At 40.3% G+C, this 18950-nt stretch overlaps 2 protein-coding genes across 4 annotated transcripts in view; one reads left to right on the top strand and one right to left on the bottom strand.

Annotated features, from left to right (window-relative positions):
• The first annotated feature begins 3246 nt into the window (after positions 1-3246).
• On the top strand, positions 3247-16421 carry LOC137278689 (alpha-methylacyl-CoA racemase-like). Of its 2 annotated transcripts, none has more exons than XM_067811198.1 (7): positions 3247-3289; positions 4279-4415; positions 5331-5469; positions 9930-10073; positions 12832-13014; positions 13673-13837; positions 14490-16421. In XM_067811198.1, the coding sequence occupies exons 2-7, from the start codon at positions 4287-4289 to the stop codon at positions 14888-14890; spliced, it is 1161 nt and encodes a 386-aa protein (XP_067667299.1). In that variant the 5' UTR covers positions 3247-3289; positions 4279-4286; the 3' UTR covers positions 14891-16421. The 2 variants fall into 2 exon arrangements, with proteins under 2 accessions (XP_067667299.1, XP_067667300.1); XM_067811199.1 differs by lacking the exon at positions 3247-3289 and adding an exon at positions 3500-3619.
• The window catches only part of LOC137278688 (coiled-coil domain-containing protein 112-like), a 52731-nt gene continuing 50092 nt past the window's right edge, over positions 16312-18950 (bottom strand). For both annotated transcript variants that reach the window (XM_067811197.1, XM_067811196.1), the window contains one exon: positions 16312-18375. In XM_067811197.1, coding sequence (XP_067667298.1) covers positions 18342-18375 — 34 coding nt within the window. In that variant the 3' untranslated portion in view covers positions 16312-18341. The remainder of the gene's footprint in view (positions 18376-18950) is intronic.

Genomic DNA, 18950 nt, shown 5'->3' with positions numbered 1-18950 from the left:
TAGAGCTGTCATATACACTGAACCTCATGAAATAACACATTGCGGGATCCATTCACAGGTGTACCATATGTGCATGAGGTATAAGATATCGGGATAAATGACAGCACTTCTATAGATATTCCATGTGGGGTGTCTGAATAACGACCCCACGACTAGCACGTTATTCGTTATTCGAAAGACCAATAATGAAACACAAATCCTGTACAAATTAATACGACAGAGTGTATCAGTCTTACATTTGATGAGCATACGTGGAATAACAAAGCCAGTGCTGGCCAGTGTTTCATTTTTCAGAGGTTCTGAACGATAAACACCTCAAGCACATTTGGTACACGAGTGAATAGACCCACCCACAGTGTGTTATTACATGAGGTTCAGTGTATGTGACAGCACTACTATAGAGATTCCATGTAGAGCGTCTGAATAACGAACCCGCTGCTAGCATGTTAATCGTTTTTCGAAAGACGAATAACAAACACGATCCCTCCTCTAACTTCAGGCTGCTGTGAAATAGCGACTTTCTCGTTAGTCCGTGACTAGTAAATAAAAACAAATCAAGCCCGGCCAGTAAACCTCCACAGTCACCGGCCCGAAGAGCTGATAAATATTTTCATTGGGTCATTTTTAGGTATTTTACCTTTTTTGCAGTCCTTTTTCAGGTAGAGCTAACGCGACTGGCCAGCAGAATTTAGAAAATGTTTCGCACACTGATTGCTGCAGAGGGTACGTGAGAGTATAGTTGCTCAAAGGGTCCGTCATCAGCAGACTGTGGACTAAGTACCAACAACCACGAGACGTCGTTGAACGACTCCAAAGGGCAACAACTCTAGGACAGATTAGTCGGAACGATGGCATTAAGGAATCCGTACAACCGACCTGTAACAGTACATGCCGTGAGGGCGCGAAATCCCGTGCACATGTGACATTTGCGTCAATACGTCTCCCAGGTATCATTCCACTGAGGGTCATTTGAATGAGAGGCATTGGAGCTGCAGGGAGCCCTATGATAGCAGCAACAACAGCCACGAGCCCATGTAATACCATGTCCCTGACCTTTCCCCATGGAGCACGTCTTGGTCATCTATAGCAGACAATAATATCCAGTCGTGAGCCAAGCTGACATCATCAGGAGCATGGATGGACATTAGGAACATTGGCAAAACATTTTAAATTTGATCCCCAACCTGACCACCAACGTTGTGCTACATCATCACATCAATAACACCATCTCATCAACCCCGACATTAAAATCAATGAGATCGGATCGCTGAGTTATTAAATAAATTTTGAAAATATGCTTTGTCCTAATGTTGGCAATATACAGGAATGGGCTATGGAGACAGCGGTTGTGACGATGGGACATTAAAGACATGGCACTAGACCATTCTGGTGCTTTATTAACAATTTAAAGGAATCCATCTTGGAGCTGAAATGTTATTTACTCTCAGGCCCTACCAAAACCATTATGAAACATTTCCACAACATAATACATTGTACATATGAAATATGTATCTTTTGACTGAAGTTCATTATGGGCAGAGGTTGAGAGTGGTTGGATTATTGAAAATTAGGTTAATTTTATTTTCATTGTATACTAACCCCCAAAGAAAACTCATAACTGACAGATGCAAAATCATATCATGTTGGAATGTTAGTGGACGCGATGGTGTTGGTGAGGTGCAGCACAGGAGACACGCCGTGCAGTCAGGTCACCTTGTATGACAAGCAGATCACCTCCATGTGTGTAAACATGCTCTTTTCCATCTACAAATGACATACAATACTGTGACCTTTCAGAAAAGACAAGCCTATGAAAGAAAAGTGGTTGTTGTTACGCATGTGCGAATTGACGTTAACGGGTGTGAAGCGCAGGGCCACGGTGGGACGTCGACAGTTCAGCCCGTCCTGTCTCAGGCGTCGGAGGACTGTCGAAGGGTGGATCATTCCTCCATGCCTACCAAGCATCGCTGCCACTGTTGCTGTAGTTCTGAAGCGATCTCTCGAAGGTGCGCTAGTCGCATCAGCCGATCTTGCCTAACTGTCGTAACCGGAAGTCGTCCTTGTCAAGGGCGGTCGGCAACGCTCCGTATCATCTCGTGACTACTGACAAGACAGCTAATGTCGGCCTGGTTGACATTAAGGCGCATAGCAACAATATTTTGTTAAATACCGGCTTCAAGGAGTCCAAGAGCGTGCGCACTTTGCTGCACATTCAGCAGTCGTGCTATGTTCAAGTCTGGCTTCTCTATACACGTGTATCATGTGGAAAGATCTCACCGAGTCCCAATTGTCAGGATAGCGTTCTGAGTTTCAACAATAATAACAATAGGGGATTTCTATAGCGCCTTTCCAGGCTAAATATCTTGTCAAAATGTCAACAGAATGCTTGTGTTTTCAGGAGACTTCTGAATCTAAGATAACCAGAGAAAGAACGGATGTGGTGAGGCAGATCATGCCACTGAGGCAGCATATGAGAAGGAGCGTTGTCAAAATCGGGTGAGTTTGATTTGCGAACCGTCGCGAGGTCCTGGTTTTCAGATCGAAGTGATCTAAATGGACAATAAGGTTGTATTGAGAGGTAGACATGAGCTGTGTTGGTCAACCATTGATGAGCAAGGCAAAGGATTTTGAAGTTCATCCTGTGCTTGATAGGAAGCCAATGAAGTTCTTGTAACACTGGAGATGTGTACTCGTACCTGTGACTGAGAGATTTGATGTGAGCTGCAGTATTCTGCACGCGGTGTAATCGATCTGTGAGGCATGAAGGTGAACCTGCCAAAACACTTGAACATTCATTTCAGATATTCAGTGCATCATTAGTACTTCTCACTTATGTTTCAAAAATTCTGAAAAACACAACCTAACGCTACGATTAGACAATGCCATTTAGAAAGTGGCCAAATGCAACATATGTCATATTTGGGATTTCACTTTCCAACTAATGTACAAATTCAGCTGTGGCTGAGCGGGCTAGGCGGGTGACTTTGTGTGCTGGCGATTGGGTGCCCGACTCTGAGGGTGAGCGTTCGAATCCCGGATGGGACTCAACCAAAACAGTACTAGAATTTGTACTTTAGTAAGAAAGTGAAATCCCAAATATGACATATGTTCCAACCTAATGCGTTTTCATTGCGGGTCGCTATAGCATTTTATATGTAAAGAATGTTTCTTTTTCTGTTTTTCTATTTTCTCTTATTAGTACAAACAAAGGATGGAAGTCTGCAATTCCCACATCCGTGATAAAGCTTGCTAAATGGGGACGTCTTTCTCAAAAGCCCAGCTTCAGCAAGTATATAGTTTATAGTTATGTGTTTTTAAGTTAGACTCGACAAACTTTTTACAGCCGCGAGTTGATGTATTACTGAAAATCTAGACAATCATTGTTTTTATGATTCTAGTGATTGTACCTTTTGAAAACGTACTTCGTGCAACTGAGGTACGTTTGAATATTTCTTAGTGGTATGCAACCGCATGTACGCATGGATCAGTGACCTTGGCTAAAGCTCCGTATGACGACATAGCGGACGCTTGAGTTTGTGAGCGTCTGCTTGGGTTCAAAGTTCCTCAAACGTGGTCACAGATTAAGCTCCACAAGATCCAAGTGGCTGGCACTGTAGAAGTAAGTATAGTCCATGTATCGCTACTACTGCATAATGATGACATTAGGGATTCAACTAGTAGCGGCATACCTTTTCAGTGCTACAAATATTCGACTTGATCGGAGTTGATTCATATGAACGATAGTTTCTCGTGTGTACAGATATTGTTTTCGAGGTTACATGGCGGTGTGCTGTGTATAGTACACAGGTCATGTTAACCAAGATGATAAACCAGCCCATATTGACACCATGTAATGTTCAACTTGAAAGAACAACTTGCCACCACTTCACAGAATTGCATCTACAAGACGATGCTTGTGGTGAGTCATTTGATAGCTTGCACTACCGTGTTTGGATAATGTCCAAGTTGACATTATGCAGCGAGCGCCTTATAATGAAAGTATTATCAGTTGTTAAGGGCGACCCAATCAGAAAACATGGTGCATTCTTCAAAATACTGTACTAATTCTACTATGGGCTATACACGTCACATCGTAGGTTTTCGAACGTCGGTCTTCACTCCGGCTTAAACGATCACCAGTATCGGTGTCTGAACATGACCCTTAGTGGCCAGACATTACAACTGAAAAAGACACACTTCACTCCTTGCTGACATCATGCCAACTGCCATTTGTCAAGGGAAGTGAAATGTTTTACACTGATTGATGTTTAATTTCAGACTGACTCATGCAAGGGAAGATCTCGAACATGGCCCTCCAAGGTATCCGAGTCATCGAGATGGCAGGGCTGGCACCAGCCCCCTTCTGTGGAATGGTCTTGTCAGACTTTGGAGCTAAAGTTATCAGAATAGACAGGGTAACTTCACACCAATACTGCAAACTGTGTATAATTGAGTATTTCACCAAAAAAGACCGTTTTAGCATGTTTATTGCACAAAGAAACTTTGTATCATACAATAAACATGAAATATCCCAGTTTTGGGGGTTTTCGACAGTATAAGACAAAAACGTAATTTTTATCTTTAAAATCATTTTAAGTTTTGACTTTGCTAACTTTTAGTGATAAAGGTATATTCATTCTTTTCACAAAAAAATATCACATGTTTCCAACCAAAATAGCGTCTATAACATCGTATCAGCGAATCTGCAGTCACTTGTCACATCCGGGTATTTTTGTATGTGCTTTTGACGGTGAGCCATACTTTTCTCTCCGCACTGCGAGAGAGTGATTTGATCACGTGACTTCCTGTTTCATACTTAACCTGTCACTTACAGACGACTGATATTGTTGAATTTTGCTTGCTATTTTTTGTTATACAGGCAATTGATTTTGCATCTGAAGTGGTATTAACGATTGAGGGTAAATAATATTGTTGTTTATTTACTCTTTACATAACTTGATTTCTTGGTTTCAATTGTCAATAAAACGTCTTACGACAGGAACTGGGCATCCGTCCTACCGATGAAGCTCTTTGAACTCCTTGTAAGTGAAGACCCACAGCGATATGAAGAGAGTTCAGTCATTCAGCCCTCCTTCAGTGTCTCTGTATATAGGTGTGTGTGCAGGAGACGTCCATATATGGAAAATGTTGTGACAGGACATCCCTACGTCATGCAAGAGATTACCTTACCATCATGTATTTTCTTAAAGTCTGTGTCTTGCATTCCAGAACGCAAGTGAATGATAGTCCGTTAAATCCAAAATTTTAAAAATTATCATTTTGGCAATGCTCAATTAATTTTCATGTGTATATTTTGATGTACATTCCAGACAAGGAATCCTCCTGACACCGACCGCTTAGGTCGAGGGAAGAGGTCAGTAGCTGTAGACTTGAAGCAAAAGAAGGGAACTGAAGTTGTGAAAAAACTCTGCTCAGCAGCTGATGTGCTGATAGAACCTTTCCGCCCAGGTGAGACTTGTCTCCATGAAGGATTGGACGTTGGCACTTGGCTGAGCTATTTCATGAATTATAATAAAAGAATTAAACAAACCATATCAGCTGATCAGCTGCACATTGTTATGACTAACCATTTGTTTTGAAGTGTAGAGAGTAGAGGTGGGCGGTAATACTGGTTAATCAGTATATTACAATTCGAACTTCATAATTCACTAACTATATTGCAGTACACTTTTCGCAAAGCAGTTATCTTGATACGATCAGCAATTTCAGTTTACTGTGGTCGGCAATTTTTGTAGTGTAATCAAAAATACTTATGTTGTTTGTGTTTCCTTTACATTATTGTACATTTATTGTTTTTTGAGAATTTTTATTGGTCATATAATTGCATTTCCATAACTTTTACACCACATAAATAAAACATAAATAGACTGGTACTGGCTCTCATTGTATTGATGAACAAACCTAAAAGGTGGATACCACTGCATATGCTGTTTCTTGAGTTCCAAAATGTAGCATGAAGCCTTCAAGTTGGAAACTTTTTCAATTGATCTCTTGTACAATCACATCTGATTTGCCAGCAGCATTTTTCAAAAGAGAGGAAACAGTAATTTCATTTCCTTAAGCCATGCATTAAATTCACAGTGTATTGCAGTACATATTTCAGTATGCGAGCACATATCACAGTATATAGTAATATGAAAGTTTTGTCATTGCCCGACCCCAACATATGTTGTTTTGGGGTTTACACCTTCTTGGAAAAGTACAAATTCTTGTACTCTTTAGAGTTGAGTCCTATCTGGGATTCAAACCCATACCCTCAGAGTCAGGCATCCAATCACCAGCACACAAAGTCAGCCGAAAAATCCGTGCAGCTTTTGTGTGCTGGCGATTAGGTGCCTGACTCTGGGGTGTGGGTTTGAATCCCGGATGGGACTCAACTCCCAAAAAGTACTAGAATTTACCAAGAAAGTGCAATCCCAAATATAACATACGTTACATCTGACCACCCTGTAAATGACATTGTGTAATCATTGTCCAACCCTAGTGGAGTCATATGATATACATTATAGGAATCATCATGGCACGTTTCACAAAGCTATGGTAAGCCTAAGATCACATAATGTTTCTCATAGCATTCCTACCTCATAAACCTGTAGAATGACTTACGATAGTCGTAGCATTATGATGGCTTTGTAAAATGGGGTTCAGGACACAATTGATGTAGGTATTAATCAGTAGGTCTGACTGTAGGACCAGGACACAGGTTGTGGAGGTATCAGTAAGTAGGTCTGTCTGTAGGGCCAGGACACACGTTGTGAAGGTATCAATCAGTTGGCCTGTCTGTAGGACCACGACACAATTTGTGTAGGTATGAATCAGTAGGCTCATCTGTAAGACCAGTTGAGTAGGTATCAATCAGTAGGTCTGTCTGTAGGACTACGACACATGTTGTGAAGGTATCAATCGGTATGCCTGTCCTATAGGACCAGGACACAAGCTGTGAAGGTATTAAAGATCACATATACTCTAGTAGGGTAAAAATACAAAATCACTTGCTGACATAGCTATAAATGAAACCCCACCATTAAAACTACTGATTTTGACCTTTAATTAACTTAAATCAACCTTTTTGTCAACAGTGCACAATTCTCACACACAAACAAAATTTCAACCAATCAGAGCGGCACGTCTGCGTGACGTAATTGTAGGTATAGAAATGAGGGTCTGTGCAGTATTCATCGACATTTCTGGGGGTAAATTATTTCGTTTACAGTTTTCTACAAACTTGAAAACGCGAAAGCTGATGAGAAAAATGAAAGCTATATGTTCTCACAATGTACTATCATTTAGTTTTTTATTATTTGATGCTCAGTTAATGAATTTATAACAGGTATAATAAGTGGTAACGCCACTTAGATTACCCGACAAAGGCCCCCATTTGGCATTTCTTGTGTCTGGATTGATCAAAGGATTAATCGATAACATGCTGATTGATTAATTAGTTTTATGCAGATTTAAATAAGGGATTTGTCAAAAGGTGGTGTCTATGTATGTACATTTACTTATCTATACTGAATACACTCTGTCGTGTCTGTGTCTATGCGAAAACAACACCCTTCTTTCAAAGGATTAACCGCCAATACATTGATTGGTTGCTCATTATTGGCTAACTAAATAACTTTTTAAAAAGAATGACGCACATTATGTGTGCTATCTGGGGTAACCAATGAAACTATACAGCAATGTGAAAAACCTGAAACGATACATCACGTTTTCGTATATTAGACTGTTAAAAGACACATCACTTGGGAAATCTGCAGATGAATCATATATCACACGTTTTTGTGGATATTGATGGATACGTTCCTCGAACAAGGTAATAGCCTGACATTGCTCCTATAACTTTAATTTTAGTATTTGCATTAATGTTTTTATGAACTTGTCATAGCTTTCAACAGAATTGTTGTTTTCATCATGAAGTGTAATGATGCAGATGACTTACACTAGGTTTTGTGTGCGAATTATGATTCATATAGGCAAACTATGAAATGTCTACATATTACATTCCTGTTATACATTCGCAGATAGCTTCTTTTTATTAAGTTTCAAAATACATACAAGTATGATTATAAAGTGATTAGGATTATGAGACCAAGTATAAAGACGTATATTGACAAGTGTCTACATACTGGTGAGTGAACGTTAGAAACCAAACAAATTTAGCAGGTGAAGAAATTTATCGCGCAGTATTTTCACTTGGACCCTGACCTCACTTATGTTATGTTACAGGTTGTGTCATGCAAACTCCTTTTGGTAATGATTCAAATGAATATTTTTTTGTAGTTTTGATTTTCTAACTTGATGAAAATAAACCATAATTTCATTAATTCAAATGGATTTGACTTCACGATTTTCAAACATGGCAGTGCCCTGTCTTAGGATGAATGCTATTTAAGTTTGTTTTCACCGACTTACGACAGCAAAATTACTTTCTACTGGTAGTAAAATATGTATGTTATTGATGGACAATAGGATTTTGCATGACATTGCTTATAACATAACAATTTCACTCTTGAAAGTGAGTTGGAGGTCAATATAATATTGCTTTCAATATAAATGTCACTTCGACCCCCAGCTTGCTTCCTTGGAAGAAGTCCTTACGTTAAGAGTTGTGTTATGCAAAATCCTTTTGGCCATGATTCAAATGCATATTTAACTACCAGTAAAAAGTAGTTTTGATTTCTAACCTGATGAGAACAAATCATAATCTCAATAATTCTAACGGACTTTAGCCCTTGACTTTCAAAAATGGCGATACGCTGTCTGAGGATGAATGCCATTTAAGTTTTTTTTCACCAACTTCCAAAATCCAAATTACTTTTCACTGGTAGTAAAATATGTATTTTATTGATGGACATTAGGATTTTGCATGACATTGCTTATAACATCACATTTTCACTCTTGGAAGCGGTCAATATAAGGGGTCAATATAATATTACTTATGATAATATTGTCACTTCAACCACAACCTCGTTTCCGAGGAAGAAAGCGTTATATCCATGCAAAATTCTTTTGGTCAGCAATGTGTACTAAGCAGTCTTGATTTTATAAACGCGATGAAACGTGACCCATTTTCTATCATGGAAGCATCGTAGGGGGCGAACCATCCGATTTTGTATATGCCACAGGCTTCCACAACGCTCACTTCGCACACACTAACAACCAATTTAAGCACAAACTACGGGGTCTGGTGGAAATCTGTGCATAGTGACACCATCACACGACCCCAAGGAACAATTGACGGCAACACAACAATTTGACATATCTTTGGTGACGTCGAGAGATCAGCAAAATGACGAGCTTCCTACACATTTTGTATACATTTAACTGAAAACCATTCCTTCTACGACGTCACTGCAGGACTCTGGCAACAGAGTTATGTAACCTGTCTGTGGTTTCGTATACGGGCGAGAGAAAAGCAGACGGCTTTTTAGCAACTTTTGAGCACTTGGTATTAATTTACCACAATTTAAAAAAAAAATGGTGTTCCGTTTATGACTAACCAGAAGTCTTTCATATGCAGTGATAAAAAGAGTACTAAAAAATTGAGTTTATTTCTTTAATCATTTGGTAGGACCAGGACACAATTTGTGGAGGTACAAATCAGTAGGCTCATCTGTAGGACCAGGACACAGGTTGTGAAGATATCAATCAGTTGGCTTTGCTATTGGATCAGGACACAAGTTGTGGAGGTATCAGTCAGTAGGCCTGTCTGTAGGACCAGGATACAAGTTGTGTAGGTATTAATCAGTAGGCTTGTCTGTAGGACCTGGATAAAAGTTGTGAAGGGATCAGTCAGTAAACTTATCTGTAGGCAAGTTGTGAAGATATCATTCAGTAGACCTGTCTATAGGACAAGGATACAAGTTGTGTGGATATCACACCATGTTGTTGATGTTGCTGTGTAGGTGTGATGGAGAAGCTTGGACTGGGACCGGAGACGCTGATGGCTGACAACCCACGCCTTGTGTATGCCAGACTGACTGGCTATGGACAGAAGGGAAGTCTGTCCCATCGAGCTGGACATGACATCAATTACATTGCTACATCAGGTGGGCTTGGTCAGCACTGATCACATTTGGACATGTTCCTGTTGTTGATCCCTAATATTTTTACTATCAGGAATCACTTACCTTGCACTGTAGTATATTTGAGAAAATATGTAAAGTGTCAATGTTTGTGTTTATACAGTTATATATGTGTATGTATAGAATCCAGGTGGAAAATAGCGATCTCCAGATCTATAAATATGAACAGTTCTAACTAATCAGTGGTTCCCAATTAAGTATCTCTATCCATGGCAGTATGGTGTATGTGTGAACACAATGAGCGTAGTAATGTTCTTCATGTCAAGACATGTGTTACTGGATTGCTTATTGATGTGCAGTTTCACTCATGCACCTGCTGTCAGATAACGTACAACTTATAATGTCAAGGAAGAAACACAGAACATCAGAGGCATGTGGGAACAATAATATAAGTGTGTATTAACTTCTACTGAACACCCATGAAATACATGGGACTTAACCAAGCCGGTCAAAGAGTAATGCAAGGGAGTTAATTTTGGATGTGTTTACTGTGTACGTAGACTTGCTCATAGTGTACGCAAGCATGAGGTTACACACATGGTATGCAGACTCTCGTACTGGGTACATAGGCTCACACACACATGATACACACTCTCAAACTGGGTGCATAAGCTCACACACGGCACATGGGCTCACACACATGGTACACAGACTTGTACAGGGTACAGAGGCTCACACGTTACAAAAAAGTTGTTCACCGGTCGCGAGGGGCTCATGCACCCTCGAAGTGTGTTTATGTTCCCTGAGCCTGCAGCGGGTACATGAGCCCATGGACCCCAAGGGACCAGTGAACAGTGTATTTATTTTACCGAACACTTGAATTTTGATTTTGAACTGTTTGAAGCACTTATATTGCATGCCAGGTGAATCACCATTTGCAGACGAGACTAGGTAAACAGATTTAGAGTGGTCTCCCTTCCATTGATTTTCAATCGCAAAACATCAGTAATTTCCGTGCCTGATCGGTCATTAAATGTTATGCGAGGCATAGAAGTACTACCATGAAGCACCAGAAGAGTTCGGAATTCCCAGCGGCGTACATTGAAAATGATACATCGGCTGTAGGCGGGTACATTGAAAAAAATAGAATAGCGCTTAGCCAATCAGAAAGCGACATTCATGTGTGGGATAAGATAAAGGCTCTTGTACAGGGTACATAGGCTCACACATAGTCTCACACACATGGTACACAGACTCATGTACATGGTACATAGTCTCACACATGTGGTAAATAGTCTGTCGTACAGGGTACATAGGCTCACACACATGGTACACAGACTCGTACAGGATACATAGACTGACACACATGGTACACATACTCTCATACAGGGCACATAGGCTCACACACATTGTACACAGACTCTTGTACAGGATACATAGCCTCACACACATGGAGAACAGATTCTCGTACAGGGTACATAGCCTCACACACGTGGTTCATAGGTTCTCATATAGGGTACATAGGGAAACAAATATGGCACACAGACCCTCGTACAGGGTACATAGACATACACACATGGTACATAGGTTCTCATATAGGATACATACGCTCACATACATGGTACACAGGCTCTTGTACAGTGTACATAGGCTTTCGTACAGGGTACATAGGCTCACACACATGGTTCACACTCTTGTACAGAATATATAAGCTCACACACATAGTACACAGACTCTCGTAAGCATACATAGGTTCTCACACAGGCTGTAGTTCAAGAGTCTAAGTTGCGAATTTTGAAGATAAATGCAAGCAACAGATAATCAGTATGAAGATAGAAAATGTTTTTCTATTCTTAGGGAACACAGCTCACTAATTTTCACCCTGGGGCAATAAATAAATAAGCAATTGACATGAGCCAAGATAAGGCAAAATACATAGATAATATATTACTAGGTCACCACGACTTTCAATTGTCACACAGACTGACCCAACAAGAAAGTCTTGTTGTTGATAACATGGTTATAAGATGTGAAATGGCTTACTGTGTTGGTACCATCTAGACTTGTGTTGATGGCTGATTTTGTGGATACCATCTAGACTTGTGTTGATGGCTGATTTTGTGGATACCATCTAAACTTGTGTTGATGGCTGATTGTGTCGGTACCATCTAGACTTGTGTTGATGGCTGATTGTGTTGGTACCATTCAGACTTGAGTTGGTGGTTGATTGTGTCAGTAGCATCTAGACTTGTGTTGATGGCTGATTGTATCAGTACCAGCTAGACTTGTGTTGGTGGCTGATTATGTTGGTACCATCTAGACTTGTGTTGGTGGCTGATTGTGTCAGTACCAGCTAGACTTGTGTTGGTGGCTGATTATGTTGGTACCATCTAGACTTGTGTTGGTGGCTGATTGTGTCAGTACCATCTAGACTTGTGTTGGTGGCTGATTGTGTCAGTACCAGCTAGACTTGTGTTGGTGGCTGATTGTATCAGTACCATCTAGACATGTGTTGGTGCTGTCAACTAGGCATGATTAGCTTCAGTGCAGTGACCATCATCACACAGGGGAAGTGGGGCAGCCTGGTGGTTAAAGCACTGGCTAGTCCACCAAGCAACAGGATGTTTGAAGCCCATTCCTCGCACCCTCTGCTATTATACTGCTGGAATATTGCTAAAGGCAGCATAAAACCATACCCACTCACTCACTCACTATCATCACACTAATGTATTATGCCAGTAACATGCATGGCATTATCAATGACATATTGCTTGTATTGCAGGTGTTCTTTCTACTCTGGGTCGTAAGCATGAGAATCCTTGTGCTCCTGTCAATCTGTTGGGTGACTTTGCTGGGGGTGGATTGATGTGTGCCCTGGGGGTGGTGCTGGCCCTGTTTGAGAGGACCCGGTCAGGCAGGGGCCAAGTGGTTGATGCCAACATGGTGCAGGGCTCAGCCTATGTCTGTGAGTGGCAGCATGCTGTGTACAGCTGTAATCTAATCCTCTTTTTCAGATAGTTTTTGGGTAGGAATTGAAATGTAATCAGAAAGTGAGAAATTTGTTGTTTAAGTTTTTAATTGAAATTGTGTACATTGTGTCTCTTTGGTTTTAATTAGCACTAATCTGATTATCTAGAATTTCAGTCAAACTGCTCTAGGAATGCAAATTGGTATGAAATTGTCATATTGGTCAAAATTAGATTGTTGTTATTAGTAATTTTTTTCACTCTGGGAAAGTGGGAAGTTTTAGTACCATTCGCTGCAAACATCGGCCAAAACAGACGCCCCTGTATCAATCTGGATAAGTCCTTTTTGCAACTATTTGAGTCATCTTTATTCAGTCTTGCCTTTCTCCATGCCACTAATTATGTTCTGTAGTTACTGTCAATACACGTACATCAGTTTCACTCAGTTATTTTTCATTTATCAAATGGACAGATTTATCCATATTTCGATATAAGGATCTATCTGATTAATCTCAACTCATTTAAAACTACGTGACCAGTTTGGAATGGAATGAAATGGACTGTTAAATTTAACAGAGTGTTTGAATTAAACAGAGGATCAGAACAATGACAAGTTTATCATCTGACGTTCTGAAATTCTACTGGTGATATTTTCAGCTAACTTCCTATGGGCAATGAAAGACACATTTGTGTGGGGCGCAGAGAGAGGGGAGAACCTACTGGACACAGGCTCTGCATTTTATGAGACATACAAGACTGCTGATGGAAAGTTCATGTCTGTTGGTGCCTTGGAACCACAGTTTTATGCTGCACTGCTCAAAGGTATAACTGGGGAAGATGTTAACAGAGGTTTTACACCCCAGTTAACACAAATCAAGCAAACAGCACAAGCAGTTTAGCAACACTACATTTTATACCCATGTGGAGGATCAAACCCAGGTCTTTGTTTGGCCGACCCGTGAGGGTCCAAGGGTAGAATAGGCCTTCAGCAGCCCATGCTTGCCATAAAGGTGACTATGCTTGTCATAAGAGGCGACTAACAGGACTGGGTGGTCAGACTCGCTGATTTGGTTGACACGTCATTGGTTCCCAGTTGCACAGATCGATGCTCATGTTGTTGATCACTGGATTGTCTGGTCCAGACTTGATTATTTACAGACCGCTGCCATATAGGTGGAGTATTGCTGAGTGCAGCGTAAAACTCACTCACTCACTCACTTTGGCTGGCAGACAGAAATAGGATGCAGAGGTTAATTTATGGAGACAACTAGTCATAGGATACCTGTGTTCATATCAGGAAATCAGAGGTGATACACAAATAATGTATATGCATGTACATAATTGTCCAAATATTTTTATGAATTCTGTCCATGCATCACTCCAACAAAGTGTGACACGATGTAACAATATCATATCATAGAAAGCTAGCTGAATTTCCTAAAACCACGTGTTGAGAAATCACTGTGTTTTGCAGGCCTTCAGCTTGATCCAGACAAAGTACCACAGTATAGCGATAGAAAAGAAATGAAAAAGTTGTTCACAGACATTTTCTTGTCAAAGACTCGGGATGAGTGGACTGAGGCCTTTAGAGATTTAGATGCATGTGTGGAACCCATCATGGATATGGATGAGGCACCCATGCACCCTCATAATCAAGCTAATAATACATTCTTGATGAACCCCAGAGGTGATTATGAGGCTGGACCTGCACCTGCTCTGTCACGGACACCAGGGGTCAGCACCTTGCTACCTCAGCCTGTGATTGGTCAACACACACTGGAGGTACTGCAGGATGCTGGCTACAGCCAGGATGACATCAGGAGTCTGGTGGATACTGGGGTAGTTCAACAGACAAGCACTAGCTCCAAGTTGTGAGAGGCATGAAATCTTGTACAATTATTGTACACCTCAACGTTAATTAGTACATTGAACCCTGTCAGGGAAAGATTCAATAATTTCAAGATGAGAGACAGTTTGTGTTGATGCTGAGCATTGGCTTCTCAGCCCAAACAGAGCTGTTTTCTTTTTCTTCATGTTACAGAAATTTCCATTTGAGTTAATAACGATAATAATGGACAATGGATATTTGGTGGTGTTCCAATCTACTCCATAAGCCATGCCCAAAGTGGAACATTACTGACGTCAACAACTGATCACAATGTACATGGTTGCAACACATAATGTCCATACGTGACATGATGGTTGAATTTTTTATGCTATGAACACCCCAGTGATCCTATCAAGCATGTCTACATACCGAGGTGCCTTGTATTAGTCGGCAAACTGAGAAGAGTCAGTATGGAAATAAAAGTATATGATTCTCTGCCACGAGATCTTTCCCAGTTATCAATGTTTTAGTACAGATGCTTGTCAAGTGGGTAGATATAAGTATGAAAACTAGCTGTGTATGTAACCTGTGTTTCTCACAGTCAACTCAGTCAGCTCAGATGTTAAGGTTTTGTCACCAAGTGTGTGTGAGAATGTTGAACACTGGGATCGTTGCCAGGTTGTTCAATACAGCTGATGCACTGTGGTATCATTGACACTCACTCACTCCCTTGAGCAACCTCTCCCTTGACTAACCTCTCACTCACTGACTCACTCACTCACTCCTGTGAGTAACCTCTCACTCATTCCTGTAACTGTCACTCACTCACTCCTATGAGTAACCTCTCACTCACTCACTCACTCCAGTGAGTAACCTGTCACTCACTCACTCCTGTGAGTAACCTCTCACTCACTCCCCTGAGTAACCTCTTCCTTGCGTAACCTCTCTTCTATAAGTATATATACAAACATTAATATTTACACATAACAAGCTCATATTTCATAAGTGTACATAAGAGTGTGTTCTTGTGACATGATAAATGTAAACAAATAATTTTGTAGATTATCACATGGTATACATTCTGAAAAATGTAAACTTTTTCAAATATGATGAAATAATCCATCTGGACGAGTGGACTAAGATTTTGGACAGAATGTCTGACCCCATGACCAAACTACTATGAGGAAACCGCACGTGCTACTTGTAACTCCCAGTGTTCAGTGTATTGCTGAGGAGCACAAGCCATGTTGTTATTGCTCAGTATATGTTCGGAATACTTTCATAGTTTTACCAGCATTATGACCACAACAGCTGCATGGCATGTGTTTTTATACAGGTAGGATGTTATGTGGCAGTTTGTCAGATATAAGGAAACTGTGGTGAATCATATCTACAAAATGTAACATACTTGTTACCATGACTTCACTGTCAGACTCCCTGAGACACATGCCAATCAAAGGGTTGATACTTTTGTTAAATCACATCTTTTATAGAACATGTACTGACGATAATACATATTTACTCTGACAGTATTCATGTCATCTCATTACATATCTTGTAATAATGTAAGTGTCCTGATCACCACCATACATCATGTGACCTTCTGGCCAGAAACCAGTATAAAACTCATATGCAGTGTTAATGTACACAGTGTGGACGGAATTGGTTAACCAGAGAAACTAGGTCTTGCTTAAAAAGGATTGATAGTTGAAAATATTTTTGAGGAAAAGTAAATCATTTCTGATATTCAAATTTTGTCATCCCTGTATCCTACATAACTACTGTCAGGAGTGAAAGTTATAATTTTCTCTGACAATACCCAAAGTTTGGTGTTTGTTCATGTGATACTTCTGAATGATATTGAGGATGGACTTAAGTCCATGTTTAAATATGTCATCACTTACCAACAGTTTCCTTTCAGATTCTGGGGGCAGTTTACTCCTCCAGTATTTATTGACATACTGATAACGTGTCCTCCGAGAAACATATGACCAGTTATCAGTAACATTACTGTAGACATGATGGCAGACGCTTACAGTACCTGACACTTAACACAATCACGCTAATATGACAGGCACTATGTTGGTCATACACATTCATATCTGACTGTATCACATGGTTGTGTCAATGCACCTTATTCATGGCAGATGGTCCTTATAGTATGACCACAAATTATTGAGAATATAAAGATTGTAAATTGTTTAGTTTTTCAGTCATTACTCACATACAACACGTGAATATTAGCAGAACATAACTACAGATTCAAAGACAGGTGAATAGGTAGTATTTTGTCAAGTCATAATGGGCAGTTATGCAAGTTTCAATGCGGCAGGGCATACTACTGATCAAACAAGTTAGAAAGTTGTCCAAGCTGTCCTAATATCAGACCACCTCTTCTTTCATTTCAACAATACTTGTTGGATTTTTCTAATTGACACTTTCCTTCATAAGTCCCCAAACATTTTCTATTAGGTTTAGGTCAGGACTATGGCTTGGCCAATCCAATAATGTCATATTTTGGGTCCAAAACCAGACCTGTGAATGCTTTGAACGATCCTTGAAAATCAAAAAAATTCCATAGAACACATGAGCAGATGTCAGTAAATGCCCCTCAAGAATATCTGTGTACCACTCACTATTCATATTTACTTCAAATACACAGAGGGGTGTTGCCCCTAACACAGATATACCACCGCACACGTTATATTTCAAACTGAACTTGGGCACTGATACAAGGGTTTTTCCAGTTAAAAATTTCTGTGCTGTAAGCACCAGTTCAACCTTCTCTCCTTTAGTTCAAGTTTCATGATCAGTGATTGAATTCCTTGACTTTTCTACCAACCCACTGCATGCAGCTCAGTTCTAATTGTCTCCTTATAGACAACCACAGTTCATGTATCAATCATACCCAGCCTTAAAGTTTACTGAACTCTTTCGTTTGTTTTTAGAAACCGGAATACTAAGCTGACTCCTGTCACCAACAGTCAATTTTCTGTCTTTGTTATAATACCCTAAAATCAACTTCCTCTTCTCTCAATCATCCATACTGAGGAACACTGAAAATGTTGTCTGCTAGCAAGTAAACAAAGGGGGATAACTCTTCACATACTAATGAAAAAAAACTATTGACGAAGTTGTCATTCTTGAATGAAACGAAGCACTTGATACCTCATCAAGGTTGTTCATATCAGAAATCCAATTAAGCATATTCCTAAAATTCTCAATAATTTCTGATCATACTATATTGACAGGGTTCTGAACTGTCAGCATAATACTGAGTCAGGTCACTAAACAAATGTGATTACAAAGAACTCTCCAACATGAAGGGGAATGTTTAACTACAGGTTTTTCATCACCCATACATCTGGCTAGGTCAGTATTTCATTCAATTAATACTTTATAAATATGGAATCATAAGAGTTGTAAATTCTGAGATTGGAAATAGTTTTGCACATAAATCTTTCTGTTCCTAACTTGTGTCGGCTGTTGCTTGAGAGGTCAGTTCAGTCCCTGTCTCCATGATGGAACGGCTCTGAAAGAAAGAAAGGGTGAAACAAAGTCTAAAACTCCACACACCAGTATTTACCATGATAACCCTTCATACTCCAATAATTGCAATGGCGACCCTACACACATCAATCATTACTATATACCCTTCACACTAATAGCTGCCGTAGTAACCCTTCACACATCAATAGTTACCTTGGTAATCCTTCACACACCAAGAGCTGCTATGGTGACCCTACACACACATAGTTACCATATACCCTACATGCTAATAGCTACCATGGTAACACTTCACACACCAACCCATACTAAGGCAAACTCACACACACATATTTAACATGGTAATACAACACACCAATACTGACCTCATGCAGATCATTTCACTGACTCCCCACCCTGTACCTTGTGACTCACCAACCCTGTACTCCTGGCTCACCGTCCTGTACCTTGTGACTCACCAACTCTGTACTCCTGACTCACCACCCCTGTACTCCTGACTCACCACCCCTCTACCCCTGATTCACCATCCTGTACCTCCTCACTCACCATCCTGTACCTCCTCACTCCCCAATCCTCTATCCCCTGACTCACCAACCCTGT

This window comes from Haliotis asinina, chromosome 3 (assembly GCF_037392515.1).
Source record: "Haliotis asinina isolate JCU_RB_2024 chromosome 3, JCU_Hal_asi_v2, whole genome shotgun sequence".
Classification (NCBI taxonomy): Eukaryota; Metazoa; Mollusca; class Gastropoda; order Lepetellida; family Haliotidae; genus Haliotis; species Haliotis asinina.
Note: the sequence above shows the minus strand (reverse complement) of the source record. Positions and strands in the feature narration are given on the sequence as shown.

What these genes read in the sequence shown, in the direction of transcription:
- LOC137278689 (XM_067811198.1), top strand. Translation starts at nt 4,287, where the DNA reads ATGCAAGGGAAGATCTCGAACATGGCCCTCCAAGGTATCCGAGTCATC. An exon ending in GATAGAACCTTTCCGCCCAG is followed by an intron (nt 5,470 to 9,929) that starts GTGAGACTTGTC and finishes GTTGCTGTGTAG; the next exon opens with GTGTGATGGAGAAGCTTGGA. An exon ending in TTATGCTGCACTGCTCAAAG is followed by an intron (nt 13,838 to 14,489) that starts GTATAACTGGGG and finishes TGTGTTTTGCAG; the next exon opens with GCCTTCAGCTTGATCCAGAC.